This window comes from Thunnus maccoyii, chromosome 6, assembly GCF_910596095.1.
Source record: "Thunnus maccoyii chromosome 6, fThuMac1.1, whole genome shotgun sequence".
Classification (NCBI taxonomy): Eukaryota; Metazoa; Chordata; class Actinopteri; order Scombriformes; family Scombridae; genus Thunnus; species Thunnus maccoyii.
The window spans coordinates 24,752,913-24,770,298 of record NC_056538.1 but is presented as its reverse complement, the minus strand read 5'-3'; the positions used below and the strand labels follow the sequence as shown (position 1 = coordinate 24,770,298).

The 17,386-nt window shown below is 42.8% G+C and overlaps 1 protein-coding gene and 1 long non-coding RNA gene across 7 annotated transcripts in view; one reads left to right on the top strand and one right to left on the bottom strand.

Moving 5' to 3' along the window:
* The window catches only part of robo1 (roundabout, axon guidance receptor, homolog 1 (Drosophila)), a 201,411-nt gene that overhangs the window by 13,279 nt on the left and 170,746 nt on the right, over positions 1 to 17,386 (bottom strand). For all 5 annotated transcript variants that reach the window (XM_042415452.1, XM_042415453.1, XM_042415454.1 and 2 more), the window contains 13 exons: positions 16,847 to 16,971; positions 16,413 to 16,584; positions 14,532 to 14,737; positions 12,414 to 12,495; positions 12,028 to 12,196; positions 11,767 to 11,933; positions 11,554 to 11,675; positions 9,585 to 9,816; positions 8,577 to 8,698; positions 6,871 to 7,042; positions 4,585 to 4,785; positions 1,667 to 1,693; positions 120 to 162 (listed from right to left, as the gene is read on the bottom strand). In XM_042415452.1, the coding sequence (XP_042271386.1) occupies positions 120 to 162; positions 1,667 to 1,693; positions 4,585 to 4,785; positions 6,871 to 7,042; positions 8,577 to 8,698; positions 9,585 to 9,816; positions 11,554 to 11,675; positions 11,767 to 11,933; positions 12,028 to 12,196; positions 12,414 to 12,495; positions 14,532 to 14,737; positions 16,413 to 16,584; positions 16,847 to 16,971 (1,840 nt within the window). The remainder of the gene's footprint in view (positions 1 to 119; positions 163 to 1,666; positions 1,694 to 4,584; positions 4,786 to 6,870; positions 7,043 to 8,576; positions 8,699 to 9,584; positions 9,817 to 11,553; positions 11,676 to 11,766; positions 11,934 to 12,027; positions 12,197 to 12,413; positions 12,496 to 14,531; positions 14,738 to 16,412; positions 16,585 to 16,846; positions 16,972 to 17,386) is intronic.
* LOC121899554 overlaps positions 1 to 17,386 on the top strand; it is a 30,474-nt gene that overhangs the window by 6,752 nt on the left and 6,336 nt on the right. Inside the window, exons 2-3 of one of the 2 annotated variants that reach the window (XR_006096744.1) lie at positions 14,622 to 14,892; positions 16,869 to 16,993. This is a non-coding gene — a long non-coding RNA (uncharacterized LOC121899554). The remainder of the gene's footprint in view (positions 1 to 14,621; positions 14,893 to 16,868; positions 16,994 to 17,386) is intronic. The other variant, XR_006096745.1, reaches the window with a different exon arrangement.

Here is a 17,386-nt window from a genome sequence, read left to right as displayed (position 1 = left end):
TTTACCATCCTATTGTGTTTGAGATTCAGCTCTAATTATCATTCTGTTCTCTAAAATGTTCTTTATATTTGTAATATCATCATAAACACTCTTCATATAAGCAGTAAATTCTCTCTTACCTTCCAGCACTGCTCACTCCCTCTCCACCTCTCTGATATGCCACTGAAAGGAGAGACAATAATGAGTTTCCAACATGATTTCATCACTGTAATTAGTCATCACATCATCATCTCGGCCATTGTCATACAAGGTCAACACAATATTATCAATTTGATTTTGAATTGTCAAGCTTAGCTTAGTGAGTGATGATGGTGGGTATGCTTCTTTTGTACGAGTGTGCGTGCGCAGTTCAAGTGAGCATGTGTGTGTGTGTGTGTGTGGCATAATTTCGGCTGAGTCACACACACAGCAACAGGAGCAGGAGGATATGTAAGAGGCTTATGAAGAACAGAGATGCAGAGCTCTTTGGTTGTCTGGCTCGGGTTCAGTGTGTTTGAAGCTCTGCACGCTGCAAGTTGGACTCTTTCAAGAAGCTCTAAGCTGCCGGTGTGTGAAGGAGAGATAAACTTCCAACTTTAATTACAATCTCTTCCCCGAGAGAAGAGAAGGTGGAAGAGGGGTAGGTAGGGCCTTAGCTGTGTCGATTCCCTGTCTATTTTTCAAAACAGGGAATGGGTTTTGGCCTCTGCATGTAGCCAGAGGAGCTCTTAGATTAGCTCTCTAATGCAAACCAAAGTATCACAATCTGGTTCTAGATTAAAATCAGCATAATGTACTGTAACGTCCTGGTTTTCCACTGAGTACCAGGGCAGGGATTTTCCTCTTAAAGAAACAGAAACCTAACCACACAAGCAAAGAGTGTGTTTCACCTGAAAGATTTCCAGCAGATCCTGAAACAATCTTGCAACTACAAAATTATTCTGCCTGATTGCAAGCCTCAAGGCAGACAGAAACAACACTACTACTGTTTAGATATGAACTCTGCACAGACAGGATCAGCCAGTAGAACCGCAAACACACAGTACAGTATTGTCTCACTTTTACTTCCTCTCACCTATTCACTGTGCCACATTTGCCATTGCACTAAGAACTGCCAACACCCCTGACACACCTCCGGGGAACAAAGAATTTCAGACAAATGAAAGTCCACGAGAGAAAGAAAAAAAACAGGGAGAGGGCTGTAAATACAACCTCGCAGAGAGAGAAAGATAGAGAGGCACAGAGAGAGCTTTTCTGTTATCTGTTTTACGCTGTGTCACTTCAATTCACAGATAACCTCCTTAGCTCTGCTGCCGCTCGCCTATCTAATTGGTGTGTTGGAGTGCGGGTGATGTGTCATTCTCTTAAATCTCATATGTGGTTGCTAGCAGCCCTTTGATCAAGTTACCACTAGTTTTAACAGCCTCTCAGTAGTGCAGTCTGCTCCTCTTTGAGCATTACATTCTGACAACCCCAAACATTTGGTGGAACATTTATTTCTAGGTAGATCTTTAAGCTCTGGTAATGATTGGCTCCTTTTATTTAATAGTGTCCCTCGCTGACTAAACATTCTGTCGCTCTCATCTATTAGGACCGCTGCTGCTCAGTGTTTCAAAAATCAAATATAGTAAAAATGTCCGGTGCACAAATTCAGTGAATACATGAAAACAGTATGAGGAGTGCTTACCTGTAGGTGTGAAAGTAAAGGATGGCACTGTCGGGAGACAAAAAAGGGAAATAAAATTAGGGGAAAAAACCTTGAATTGAATTATTGTGCATCAACAATATCTGAAATCAGTTCCTTTGACATAATTTATCTTCTTTATCTCTACATAGATTCTGTTCAAGTACACAAATATATTCATTACAATTACTCCCCAGTTATGTACAACACTTTCACAAAAAGTATTTTAGCCTGTCTTCACACGCTACATGCTGCCCTCTAGTCTTTGATCCCCTCAGTTATCCCTGGACCCCAACTGGGGGAAAGTGAGTGTTGAGGCAGCTGCTGGTTCAAATCCTGGCCCAGACTGTCAGAGGCCTGCTGGGAGGGGGTCACACACCAGGGAGATATCTGTTGCTATCTCTTACACTCACATCATCACCCACACAGCTCAATTACTCACACTTTGTCATGGAAGGTGCCCTTGTACAAAACAGTAAATTACTGTAGGAAGATTTAGTTTGTGTCTATAATGGCTATTGTGGTCTGTGGGTATCTTCTCTTTCTATAAAATGCACTTTGTTGCAGTGTATTGTTTCCTTCTTTGAAAAGCCACAGAATAAATACTAGAGTAAAAATAGCTGTTGATGCAACATTGCACCATGCTGGTAGTCATCCAGTTCACTGCCTTCAATCTGCTTCTTTTTTTTTTTTTTTCTTAAAAGACATGCTGCACTCAACCTAAAACTGCATCTGAGTGAGACACCTGAGAAGAGAGAGATACTGCTGTTGTAACATTTTCATTTCCTCAATTAATCCACGCAGTATCTGTGTCAACAAATGTCCTGTAAACGACACAATCATTTTATCATGTTCGAATATCTCCTCTTGATGCTCAAATGAGTCTAAAGATTTGAGCTTTCGGATGGCTTTCATCAGTTTGATGAAAGCCTTTGAAGAGGAGACAGACTTAACACTTGGTAGGCAAAACAATCTGTGAGAAATATAACCTTCAAACTCAAGAATAACGTTTCCACAGCTGAAAGATGGTCAGTTCCAGAGTAGATTCAGTTGTAACTGCACTGTGACTCAGCAATTATTTATTTGCTGCAATTTTAGGATTCTATTTCTGATTTGTTTGGATTATTGTCTCCAGCATCATGTAATAACACTTGCACTATGTTGGTTTGCACAATTACATTCATTGTCAGGGAAAAAAGAACAAAAAAAAACCAACTACCATATACTACTGGAATATGACAACATCAACGTACACTGTAGCTGTGCACACACACGTACACAAGTCCCAATTCGACCTATTTCACCCTGAATGCCGATTATTGCTTCATGTGGTTGCAATTATGCTCTTTTCAAAACATTCTTAGTTACCAGTTCCAACAAAGACCTTGGCCTCTTGTGGTCTGGGTGTATGAGGAGAAGAAGAGGGGGGGGGGCATGTCTGCCTACTGTGCCTCTGAAGAGCTTTTTCAGTTTATGTGAGTAAACATCAGCATATAGAATCACAGAGAGCTGGAGGGTAACCTCGGCCTACACGGTATGCTTCTGTATCACCTGGCGAACCTGATGAAGATGTCTCAGCTTGCAGGCATACCATTTCTTCACATAGCAAAACTAACTCATATTACTAACAACATATTAACTATTAATGTGTTATCAGACTTACATGATCAAGATATCCTTTGAAATGTCATATTGGTTTTATTTATTTTTATATTAAGTAGCATAAACCATAATGAAAAATCTGAAGTTCTGAACACAGGTGGGTGTAAAAGACTTGAAGTTGACGGTTAAGTCTTTTAAGACAGCTTAAGGAAAAGCTTAGCTGAGGTGTTTCTCACTTTCACATGAGTCACATGACACACCACTGTTAGCATGACCGCAGTGGATTCAAAACATGGATCTAGTCTGTTTTCTGTGTGACAGCCCCAGATTAGCAACAGCTAAGTCTGCCTATTGTTTGTGTGTGTCTTAGGGTTGAAGGGTGGATCTCCTCTAACCCTGGCAGTCAGTAGTAAACCTGAGCCCAAGAGTGGGGAATAGTGCAGGTAGCGCTCACAGGCAGCAGCTGCACAGCCCAAGGCCATACATTAAGTCAGCCCACACATAAATGAGACTCAGAAAGAAAGGCTAATAGCTCTCTTTATACTCTAACTATTGTGGGCAGAGGTTGGGCATGTCATGAACCCTGTCACTTTGACTCAAGTCAGGTAAAAACCCACTGGGTTACGCTGCAACTCTGAGAGCGCTGAAATGCACACAAAACACACATATGGCCAGGGATTCTTGGATTTTCAAAACATATGGGAAGTAGTCGCTATTAACAGGATTGCTCAATGCTCCACTCCTCCATATCAAAAGGCCTTGCTCTAAAAGGACAGCGAGAGTACTTCAAGCTTGTGAAAATGTCAGTATGTCCTTCATAAAGAGGGATTATGGCAAGACAGTCTCTTTTTCTCAGCACAGTCAGAAGGGAGTTGCTAAAAGGGGAGTTGTTGGACCTCAAAATGTACTTTACTGAAAACACTCTTCACACGCCCTTGCAGAATCAGCATGACAGAAGTATGAAAAAGAAATAAAAGACGTCTTCATGCAGCACTCTCAGTGGGGGCTCACATCACATCTTAGTACTCTACTGGAGAATACCTCCACCTGGAGCGCTCCACAAAGACATCTTTCTATGTGTGACAGAGAGGATGTGAAATAGGTTGACAGCATTTGGGATGACAAAGATGGAGGGGACTGAATTGAAACAGAAAAAAAACACAGTACCACACTAATAGGCTAAATATTGCACTCTGCAATTTCTCACCAAATTTTGTAAGTGAGACAACCTCCTCTAACCTCAAACCAGTAATGCAAATTGGAAATTCAAGTGCAAAGTCCTAGTACTGTAAAATATTGCACACATGTTGCACACTGACCCTTGCGTATGCCTGCATAGCTGCTGGAGAGGCCGTTCCTCTTCTTTCGGTGTCTGTACAGCCAGATACTGAAGACCATGAGGATGATCCAGCAAGCAGCTCCTATGCCTGCAATAAAGGCCGGCTGCTTGACCACATCAGAGATCTGCTGGGACAGGGGGTTCTCCGGGTTCATGGTCTCTGACATTCGTCCAGATGCATCTGAGGATGGAGAATGGGGTAGTGATTGGAGGAGATGTAAGAGTGGGATTAGAAAGGATAAAAAAAAAAAGTACATTTGGTGGTGCAAGAATTGGATGCCACACACAAAAGGAAAGGAGTTAGAAATGTGATAGCATAGCAGAGGAAATTTTAAAACCTAAAAGTGAGACCAGGTGGAAAAGCCTGAAATAGGGGAAAATATATTTACAATAAATGGAGTCAGCACAGTACATAAATACGAACATTCCTCTGTCTCCTGACGCACAAAAAGATTCTTCATCTCAGCAGGTGAGTATGAGGCTGGGTTGTGGAAATGGAGTCGTTTCTCTCTATTATTCAAAAGGCTTTCATCGCAAATCCCAGTCAACAATGGCAGGTGAGCAGACGCAAGCAACCAAAGACATTCAAACAGAGCCTGTGCGCCACACAAGCCTGATGGAACCGGATAGGAAAACACAGAGAGGCATCATTTACTCCGAGCAATGGTGGTTTCATAATCATATAAATAAATCCAATGAGATGATCCTCAAATACAGACACCACAGTAATTAGCAAACTGAGGCACATCTGTGGAAAGCTGAGGTGCAAAATGCCTTGAAGCTGTTTCTGCTGTGAAATGCACTGTAAAGGCACTGTCTGTACGGCTGCTCACAAAAGCCCGCTCTCAGTCTGTTTTTCTCATCTGTCTATTCTCTCTGTGCTCTCCCTCATGCGTGATACATGAAAGACTTCTCTGAGTTGCCCCACCCCCACGCCATTCTGAAATTTCTTCATGTTCGTGTTACTTTGTCTTCATCTCTTTTTCTCAAGTCTTTCATGTTGGAGCCACTCTTTTCTATCAACTCTCTAAGCCAAAGGCAAAAACATTTCCCCAAAGAAACCAGCTCCCCGCCTTTACCCCTCCATATCCTTGTGTCTGTCTTTGTCTCACTCACTCGGTCCATGTCTCTATTCGACTGGCACTCTTCTCACTTCTCTGTCTTCTCAATTTGTGGCTCTGTCTGGCCGAGTGAACGGAGCATGCCAATGTGACTAAGCAGCCCACAAGGGACTGTACAGGTATCTAGGCTGGGATGACGCATACAAGCTCAGAGTGTGACAAATGCATTTGGGTGAAGCGCTGGTCCCCGAGGCACATTGTTCCACTCCAGTGTTGGAACATGGCAACAATCACCACAGGAACTCTTCAAGTGAGAGAAATTGTATCAGTCACAGCTGATGCTTCTTCATGCCCATCCCAGCCTACTCAATCACACATTTAAAACCAGATGGAGTTCTCTCTCCTCTTCATTCTGATATTCATGTGTTTTCCATCCCTCTCCCGTGTAGGCCTGCTCAGAGCTTTGGGGAATAAAACTGACAAAGTATCTCAAAGAATCTGTCCGTCTAGACAAAAGAACAAAAATAAGAAGTAAATTACAACAAATAGCCCTGATGCAGTCAACACTGTGTTTCTTAGCATTAATAACATGTCATGTCTGAGCCCGGAGTGCAGGATTCATTATTGCCTTTGTTGTTTGAAGCAGAGCAGAGGCAGAAAACATTGCATCCTTGACTGGAGAGCAGAGCAGGGTGGAGTAGCTAGCTCCACAGCTCTGCTGCACAGGAATTTAATGTTCCTGTGTTGGTCGCAGTGCCAGCGACTGTAGGGAAAAGCCAACTTAGTGTGCACAAAAAATGAACAGACAGATCAGCACTCTGTAAGTTCCCTGTCACTCAAACTTATCATACACTTCCGTGGCAAGTTTAATGATGTTAGTATAACAGTAATCACGTCAATTACAGTTTTAGGCATTGCTGTTGATAATGAAAGAGAAAGCAGGCAGAGGCTTGAACATGTCCATTACTACAAAGAAAGGAATTGGCGTAATTGTCTGTTTACTTGGCAGAAAGTCATATTACTGAAAAGCTCTTAATTTGAGATGACTGGATTAATGCCATAATTATTTGTCAGTGATTGGGCTTCATTCTGTGGGCAAGGATTGCCAGAGGACAAATACATTAAAAAACAGCATGTATCCACTGGAAGCCAAACAAAACGATGATATGAACTCCTAGAGAAACGAAGAGGATCATTCAACTCACCGAGCTGGAAAAAGGTGACATCGCTCTTGACTCCAGGACCGGCCCCGGTGCTAGCTGCTACCTCCACGCTGTAGCGGATCCCTGGGGCCAGACTGGGAATCACCACGGAAAAGGTTGAGCCGTCAACTGTGCGGTTAATGTGGTATCTGCTCTCATTCCCCAAGCACCAAATCTGTCATAACACAGACAGAGACAAATGTAGAATGAGGCACTGTTATGAAAGCTTTGTGACAACATTCAGTTTGGTAGCTGCCACTGATCTTTGTCCCTGTAATTGGTTGGTGCTGCAATTGCAAAGTTTTGCACACCATGGGTATTGAGTTACATCTCTGAGGTTGGAAAACATTTTACAACATGGCTTTATGCTATACAGGCTGTTCTGAACACAGAGTCAGTATTACCTGAGGTAGCCATAACACATCAGTGCAGGCTTGAGCCCTTGAAAAACAAATGGGGATCAGTAATCACCCCCATAACCCAATTTCAGCAGAAGCTAAGTGCTGTCACTCCCAGGAAGGAGAGCAGTCTCCTAAGCTGACTCAAACAAGGGTCACAAAGAGAACTACACATTCACTTCAGCATGAGGCCTGTAGACCTCTACATCCTGAACCCCTGACATTCTGCTTTCTTAACCCTCCAACTCCTCCCACTGGTTAACTAGGTTAACGTACACACTTCCTTGGGAGCATACTATACATGTGTGTGCGTGTGTGTGTTCGCACTAATGTGATGTGAGCCGCTGGGGACCTGGCTCAGTAATGAGCAGGGAACGCTGTCGAGTTGGACTTAAAAACCATGAAATTACTCTAAAGCCTATCACCAGAAAACATTTACCTGGAAAATGAACAGTGGCTTAACTTTCTCACTGGCTTTGCCTCATCTCCCTTTCCGCCACTAACCTATATTCCCTGTGACACAAAAAGGCTGTCCAATTAAAATACAGGACTTCCACAGCATAATGTATGAGAGAACAGCACTGTCCAAAGTGAGGCTATCACACTAAGAGCATACATTATCAAGTAAGAAGGAGGAAAAGGTGACTCGGAAAGAGGTGCTATAGGTTGAATGATGCATTAGCGCAACCCACGACCTGAGAAATGACTGGAATTATAATAGAGGTCTGTCTCTTTATTATTTTGTCCTTGGTCATTATCATCTTCCACTCTACTACCGTACGTGCAACCTGCCTTCACATGAATATCTCTACTAAATCATAAAATATTTTTGCTTTTTAAATGTCAAATTATTCTAAATCTCATTTGTATCAGTGTAGGATTTGAAATGCAGCATCTGTCATGGATCCTGTCATGCAAGGCCAAACCTTTTATCTTCCACAGGGAAAGGACTGAATACCATTAGATGAAAAAAGAAACCCAGCAATAACTACTGCATAAATTGCTCCACTATACATCTTTGAAACGCCACACAATGTAAGAGTCCACAGTCTCCACCAGATGGCACTGTTTCACAACAAGTTTTCACCAGCTACCCTTCTTTTGACTCATTTTAATCTCTGTCTGCACACAGAGGGGGGAGCACTGAGGATTCTACAAAGGTGCATCAAGGAATTTGTTACCTTTCTATGTCTGTGCAATGTCTCTGTTATCTCCTCTGTCTGCATCCCTGTTTGCGTGTCATTTGTGTCTCTACAGCATGAGTCCCACTTGCACACACTTTAGGTAGCTGCTGGCTGGTTTTTTTGTTACCTTGTATTCCTGGACCACCCCATTCTGCTCCTCTTCTGGAGGGGGTTGCCAGGAGACCACGATGGCGGTCCCATTGTCCCCGCTCTCCGTCACTGTAACCTCGCGAGGAGGGGCACTGGGGGCTGAGGGGGGTAGACAAAAGATAAAAAACACACCTTCATACATGATACTGATTTTTTTTTTTCCATAACTGCGTGCAGTCTCTCCTCGTCTCGCCCCATTTAGCTGTCAGAATTTGTCCTTTATCTCTGTGTGAGACTAAAACTGAGGTGAGAACAAAGGACTAATAATCAAAACTAGGATGCTTTCATCTGAAAACTTGAATACAAGTGCTTTTGTGGGTAAATAAAAACAAATAACTGTATACTCGAAACAGATATGGAGTTATGATGATGTGGTGTATGCTGGTGTGTGAACTCTAACTCTGTGGTAATTAAACTGAAATAATTATGAATGCAATAGAAAAGACATAATCACAGTGTGAGTGAGTGCTATGAAAACAGGCAGTTTTCTGCTAAGGAGAGAACAAACATTATGTATAGAGCTCTGAAAACAATTATCAACAAAAGTGGGAACAAAGGAGAATTTAGCAGGAAAAGATCAAAACCCTCCCACACATGCAACACACACAAATATACTCTCTAGTAAACACTTTACACTCGCATTTCTCTTAACTGTTCACTACAGATTAAAATTTGCTGTTGGGTTTCAACCAAACCTCATGAGACTGCCACAACCACACCCTATGAAAAATTAGTACAACCCTTAGTACTGGAGTGTTGCATATGGGTTTCCATAGGGCCTTTTAAAGAGCTGAACATTCACACTAACATGCTTGAATACACCGCATTTTAACATAGAAAAATCCTTCCCTCACTGCCTGCTGTGAACAGCTGTTGTATGCTCTCGCACATGCAAGCTGTGCATATAAAATTGTGTAAACATGAAAACATGCCTGCACACATGCAAGCACTACAGCGCATTTGCACACTCATACACATCCCCCACCTTCCTCCAGTGTCTTGCCAATTTTGACATCACTGTCTGTTCCCTGGAATTCATTGAAGAAGGGGCGGACTTTGAATTCGTATGTGACTCCCTTTCGAAGCTGCGGCACAACGGCGCTGTCCTCCCCGGGAGTGCGCACCTCGAACACAGCCCATTCACTCCTCTGTTGCCCCTCTGGTGAAGGCCTGTACATCACCTTGTAGCCCTGGATGTACTGCACCTGCTGCTCCACCTAGTGAGAAACCAGACAATAGGTGGTGTCAGCTCGACTTGATTAGGTGCTTAACAGTTAACAGTGGAAAATAATACAGCAGTATAACAGATTGTAGCATCACTGGACAGCTATGGATTTATGCGACTGATACACCAGGCGCTGGATCGAATGGCATGCTAACTCATCACATCACCCCTCTGGTTATCCATCCACATCTACATCTTTCTTTTTGACTGTCTGTCTATGCGCCATTTGGAGCAGCAGCGATTTGTGCAAACCGCAGTATGAGGTCATTGGCCAGAGGTTCCTCTAAGTCTGGAGCTGGTTAAATAGGGCCCAGGCTCCCAGAACAGCCTGTCTCATCCTGTCCTGTTCTCCAGTGTAGTGACTGGCTGCTGAAGTCAAGGGAGAGGGGGAAAGGGTACCTTTATACGGAGTACCAGAAGTTGAGAGTAAAACAAAGTGAAATGGAGTTTGATGTAGCTAAATAAAGAGGATATATGTAATTGGAATGGATTTGTCTGTTAGTTTAATCTAAGGATAATTAATGTTGCTTTGTGATCCAGAATGTTTGTAGAAAAGAATAACCACTAACCAGTATGCTAATATCCCTACGAGTCCCTGTGGAAGGCAAGCAGCACTGGCTTGTAAAGATTGTAGTGATTTCTTTATCCCTCCCCCATAAAATATGCTCCCGGCTCAGGTGGTCTTCATTAGCCTGAAAACTGTGCAACCATTTACCACAACACAAAGGAAAATGTAAAACCAAGAAACTCCACACTGGGAATAGATTTAACCCCACAAAACAAGGAAACTGCGGCGTTTAACTACAATGTCAGTCTCCCTCATGTCATGTGTTTTTCTGGAACATTCCAAGGAGACAGGGTAACTGGGCAGTAATGTTTTAAATCAGTCTTGACATGTCAGTATCCTTTTCACGTTTCCCATTCCCATTCATCACTTACCATGGCACTTCATAATACCAGGGAATGTAGGGGTGGCGTTATGTCAAAAGGCAAAGCAGGTTGAATGTGCCTTCAGTTAAAACAAAGGCCATTCTGCAAACAGATATCTGCTGTGTAACTGGACAGCTATAATCTGCAGCTTTATTATGTCATATTCTGAAAAAAGGGCATTAAGCAGCTCAAATTCAGGTGAACACACTACTTCATATTCAGCTTGCAAGGGGAAAGAAACGTCACCATAAGCTCCAAGTTCTATCCTTCTTCCTCACCCACCTATCCGCTTTAACATCTGTAAGCCATTTCCACTTAAGAGTATGAGTTGGCCGCCTCTTCCTTCTCACTTGTATTATTTTAACAGCCGTGAAGTGTTTTCAATCTGAGAGGGCATAGACTGGCACGCCACACACTGCTATACGGTATTATATGGCCTATTGCAGAAAGCTGTGCTCTGTAGTCCAGCTTTTGGGCGGGTTTGAGAGGTCCACTGTGGGCATGGCTGCAGATCTTTGGTCTCTGGCCAGCCAACCAGCTCAGGGCCCATGCCAGATGGACACTAAGAACACTTAGACTGTGTTCCAGGCTGCTCTCTGCAGTGTCCTTCTACTTTAGGGTGCGAGGATGTTAGCACTTTAGCTCGGCTGAGTGGCCTGACAAATTGACCGTAGGCACATAACTAAACTAACCTTGGAGCTTTGGTGACCAGCTATACTAATGATCCATATGGCAATCTGTAGCTGGCTGCAGCTGTGTTAAGAACAGTCATTGAAATTCAGGCATTCTTGATACTCACCGTCCACTGTACCCTGACAGAGGAGGAGGAGAGAATGGTGGGGTTGTGCAGGTGGATGACCACTTCCCCCAACTCCCTCTGGATCTGACGATGGTCCACTCCCTGACTAGTAGGGGGGATATCTGTATGCAGATGAACAGAGAAATTAATTGATCTAGCCTCAAACTACCAACCAATAGCAAAAAGCAAAAAAAAAAAAAAAAGACTTCTCACCTTGTGTTTTCACAGCATCAGTGATAGGACTGGGATCACTCAGCCCATAGGCATTGGCTGCCCGTACTAAGAAGAGGTAGACGGCACTGGGCTTCAAGCCCTTTAGTACAAATGACTCAGTTTTCACATGCTCTGCCAGGGTCTGCCAGCTGCTCCCTGATGCATGACTGTGGACACACAACAGAGAGAATTGCAGTTTAAAAGGTTTTAATACAGCCATGCAATAATTTGTTTATTTACGGTCAAGCTGATTAGTTTTACCTGAAGGCCTCTATAACATAGGAGGTGGGTGTGGCTCCAGCATTAAGGTTAGGCTTCCAGGAAAGAGTGACAGAGGTCCGGGTAACATCAGTGACCTCAGGTTTGGAGGGGGCACTGGGGATCAGGTTTGGGTCAGTAGGTCTGTTTGGCTGGACTGGAACTCCAAACTCTAAATGTAGAACAGACAGAGGAAAGGAAACAGGTGAGAATATAGTTTATTGCTGTTTCCCAGTAAATCCCTCCAATCTTCAATTCTGTTTTTCTCATTTGGCTTGTTCTTTTGGACATCATAATGAATAATAGTACAACATATCCAACTGAAATGATTAAAAAACTCTACACCTGTTGATAGAAAACTAATGCCGATGGACAAAAATCTCACTTACCTTGGACCTCTAAATAGGCTTTCCATGAGGCCTCACCACTGGGTGTGGAGGCGATGCAGGTGTAGGTGCCGGTGTCACCAAGCTGGCGGAAGAGGGGGGGCATATTTGGTTACATGGAAATTATTTCAACGCCTGCCATAGTTTCCTGATCTGGTAGCAGTCTCTCCCCCTCTTTCTGCTTCTTGCTATCTCTCCCCCACCATCACTGCTCTGCTTATTGACATTCTGACAGAGTCTGTAACAGGCAGCTGTCATTGCCTGATAATCTCAATATCATCTCTTTCATAGCAGGAACTGGGCGAAAGCAGCTGGAAAGGCCAAGTGGCAGACAATTCCTAGTCAAATGGAAAAGATTTTCACAGGATCATAGACTAATTGGAGACCCTTTTCTCTGTCTACCATCCCCCTGAGTACCAAATATGGAAGTGGTTGCTCTGTGGAACAGATGTGGTGGCAGTTTGGTCATACCTCAATTATGCAAACGCTTTTTAGATATAACTTTGTTCAGAAAAGTGAGGTACAATAAAATTTCAGAGCACACCTTATTGAAATCTGAATATATGTATTATGAGCCAGGTGAATTACATTGTAAGTTTAAAAGCAACATTTCGCGACATGCATATGTCTAACAAAGCTAGGAAGCACTTGGAGAGGCTGAACAATCCTCTAAATGTGTTATTTTAAAAATAAAAAAAACATGTTTAGACATTTGTAATCTGCATTTACTTTGGACCCGAATCAAAATACACATAATGAGAGACAATCGTCTAGAACGTGTGCCAGATATTTTTCATTCAAAGTGCACTAGTTCATGAGAAAACAAGCAGAAAAAAAGCCCTTTCTCAAAAAATTCTTGGATCGGTACCTGTATCTGGATCCTGACCAAATACAAATCAAGTGCTTTTTGGCTCATGGCCTACATTTCCTCCAAATTTAATAGAAGTCATTTGACAAGTTTCATAGATATTCTGCTAGCTAACAGGCAAATAAACAAAACAGAAAACATAACCCTGCCGGCAAAGGTGAAAAACATGACATATTTTCCATTTGCTATATTTTTTAAATGTCTGCGGTGTCAACTGCATCCAAAGTCTGTGAGTAAGACAAATAATTCTGTTGTGGTTTGTTGGTGAAGCAGTACGCTAAGGGCTACTGTGCTGGTGTATAAGCAAAATAAAGAGAGCAAAACAGAAAAAGATAAATTGTTTGAATAACTGAGTGTGAACATGTTCTGCCAACGACCCACAAAGTGTTTATTTCTTTGTCTGGTAGGTAAGACTATGTATTAAAACTCAATAACAATAACACTCACGCAACCACATTAATAAAATAAATTACCTCACGCATCAAAAATGCCTTCATTAAAATGTTGTCAAGTAGAAATGAAAGGTTCATTAATGTAAAATGCCTGCAGGGTTTACTCAGCTACATCAGGAGAGGGGTTCAGACCATAGACTGTAGATTTAGACACATCCCCTACTGCCTGCTTCTCACTGGCAGCCCAATCACACTGCAATCTTGTCACCACAAGACATGCCAGCATTCATCAGAATACCACAAACTGACGCGAACTCTGACCCTGTGACGCCTCCATCTGGAAGACACGTCAGCACCCCCTACTTGTCTCTCCCTAAGAGCGTGTTCAGCATCACACAGCTTGCAATCTCAAACACACACACACACACACACACACACACACACACAAACTCGCTCACACACTAAATTACACACAAAACCCACTGTGCTTGCTGACTGACAAGAACTACAGACTGTCTGACTTCACAGACTCCATTTCAAACCCGCGACAACTGACTGACAGCCCACTGAGGGCTGGTTGCTGGCAGGGAACACATGGTTTATTTACCAACCAGCGGGGGTTTGCCGAGCGCATTATAGAAGTGATATGGACAACTTTGAAGTTCATTTGAATGGATTGCGACATTAAAGGCAGCCTAATAGAAAATCTTGATCAAAACCATATTTTTACATAAACATAGAAATACAAGGCCAGCTTATACATTCATAGTCAATCATAAATTAACTCCAAATGCCACAGTACAGTGGCTTTTACTTTGCTTGAAGTTAAAAGGGATCTGAGCATGTGTGCAGGTGTCTTACCTTTGCATAGCGGATCTGCAGTGCACCTGTGTCCAGCTGTTTGACCCTGGAGTCATGGGTGGACACCAACACTCCATCCTTCCTCCACAGGATGGTGGGGGTGGGGTTACCTGATGCGACACAGTTGAGGACCACTGTGCCGTCCACAGCCACTGTCTGATTGGTTGGGCCCTGTCTGATCACTGGCGGCGGGCGGTCTGACACAACTATGGACGGAGGAAGTCGAATGAGCAATTATGTGGAGGAATGGAAGGACAAAAACTGTGAAGCTGTTCATGTGGTGTAGCAAGAACGAGAGAAATGGAGGATTCAGACAATTATATCCAGCTTGTGTGGAGAAACACACAAAAGGCAGAAAATGGTGAGAATCTGACAAACAGCATGTAACAATGTAAGCATGTGAAAACTGCAAGGGTAGTGGGAGACTAATTAAATCCAATTTTAAGAACTGGAAGCATTTTTCTAATCATTCAGCAGCAGGAGTTGAACTTAGCCAAATAAAAGCAGCGTAATTAAAATGAAATGGCCTCAGATACTTCAGCCTTCTCACTGCAGCTCTACCAGATGCCTGGCACTACACATATGAACACACGCAGCCAACAATCCCCTGGCCCATCCCCCAACCATAAAACACAAAACAAGGGAGAAAATGCTTATAAAAACATCTAGCCAGAACAATGTTATTAGCATAAGGACGTTTAAACTCCCTCTCCCTGCTTCCCAGCCTGTGAACGCTGGGTGTTCAACCAGTAGACAAAAACACACACAACAAATAAAGAGAAAGCATTTATATGAGAGACACAGAAAGAGGAGCAAGAGGAGGCCAAAGAGAGAGAAGAAAAAAAAAGATCAGAGACTTTAATTACATGCACCTGATCATTTCTTCATTTTTATTTTGTCTCTACTGTGTGTGATTCATCATGTTCCTGCTATAGGTTGTCTGCCTCCCCCTGATTATTATTATTATTCATAGCACTATTAATGACCATTGCTGTCAGCTCTACTGATTTACTAGCAAGTTACATTCAGTGAGGAACAATCAAATTAATACCTAACACAGTGTAAAGGCAACACATAATGATGTATGTGTGTGTGCATAGATCCTCAGAACCATACTGCGGTGTAATCTCTGGCCCGCTTTGTCTTTGCTTTTGTGTCAGGGATGGTGCAATTACTAAAATATTGTCAGCATGACCTGTAATTACCAGATCTGCCTGCGGAGAGGTGGTGGCCTCAGTGCAGTATGCTCACTTTAATAACTGTTATTATTATCCAGAGAGCAAGACAGAATGAGAGAGAGAAAAGTGGAGAGAGAGATGGAGCATACCATTGTAGGCCTGAAATGAAGAAGGACATTTGGTAAATGAAGGGATGAATCTAGGTGTGTCATAGACAAAATAATAGTTGCCCAGATCGCTGTGGGAACGGTGGGAATTAAGCCAAGGTTAGTCCACCAGGCTGACGGGGATTGGCTAGCAAAGTAATTAGAGGACCCAATCCAGACCTCACCACACGGCCACAGACTTCCAACGGTAGACAGCAGCAAGCCAGCCATGGAATACTGAAGGAGACATTAGCCAGTGTGAAGCCAGCAAAGCCAAATACTGAGCCACGGTCTGGGTGCACAGGCACCAGAGAGTCTCTACCTCTGACAGGAACACATTGACCAGGCCAGACCAAACCTCACAAACCTCAATTCGGATATTAATATGCTCTATAGCACAACCACAGTATTTCAGATGAACAGCATTATCCTCATGAGCCAAAGATTATCTGAAATACCAATATTTATCCAGTCAAGTTTTTCGTTCAGTGTTCCTCTAATTCCCTCTGAGGCTTTGCTGTATGTAGAAACTGTGTTTAAATGGAAAGGTTGCTCACCATCGGTGACCTCTAGTAAAGCCTTGGTGATGACACTGCCAGCAATGTTGAGGGCCTGGCAGCTGTAGTATCCCATGTCTGAGCGTTCAGCATCAGTGATAGTCAGGTCCCCAGTCTGGGATACAGAAAACCGGCTGGATGGTTGAGGAGGTTGGTAGGAGAACAACAGGTTCTGTCAGGGATGAAAAAAGATCACATGCAGTGAGACTAGAGCAAATTAATGTGACAATTTTCTCTCCAAATTTGCAAATATATGCAAATTATCTGTGCTGAGATACAAGCTATAAAGTGAACAAAATAGTTCTTTACAAACTTTAAAATGATTTATGCTTTTCAAACTAAAACAGATGATTTTCAGGTGCACTATTACCTGAACTTATGAAGCATTTTGGCATGAAAACCTTAATTTTATTTTGTTTGTTTATTTTGATTACCTGACTGCCTTCCCGCTGCCAGAAAATGGCTGGCTGTGGGTTACCAGTGACCTCGCACTGGAAGGTGACGGTTCTGCCAACCCCAACCACCTGGTTCCTTGGTCTCACCACAAACGCTGGGGGCACTGGAGGACAGCCATGAGAGTGGTTAGTTATTGAATAAACAAACACACCATACTATACTACTGTAGTTCTCATCTTTACAGTTACAAGTCATCTGGGTTATTTGACTGAAAGGATTACAGCTCTCTTTCAAAACTTTGCATGGTGTGTGCACAGCAGATTAAACAGTACGCTGATAAAATTCAAAATGCAGTCATATTGTCGATATAATGAATAGAAAAAACAAGCCCTCTGATTTGCATGGGCAAGGACAGAGACCATTAAAATTTACATGGAAATGGGGAATAAATTTGAGCCATCTGTCCATGCTGCCACCCTCCAATAGCACCCTCTACTAAGATGCTTTATCCATGCATCTTAATGACAAATTCCAGCTCAGACTGAGTCAAGTCAATCAAGTCAGTTTTATTTATATAG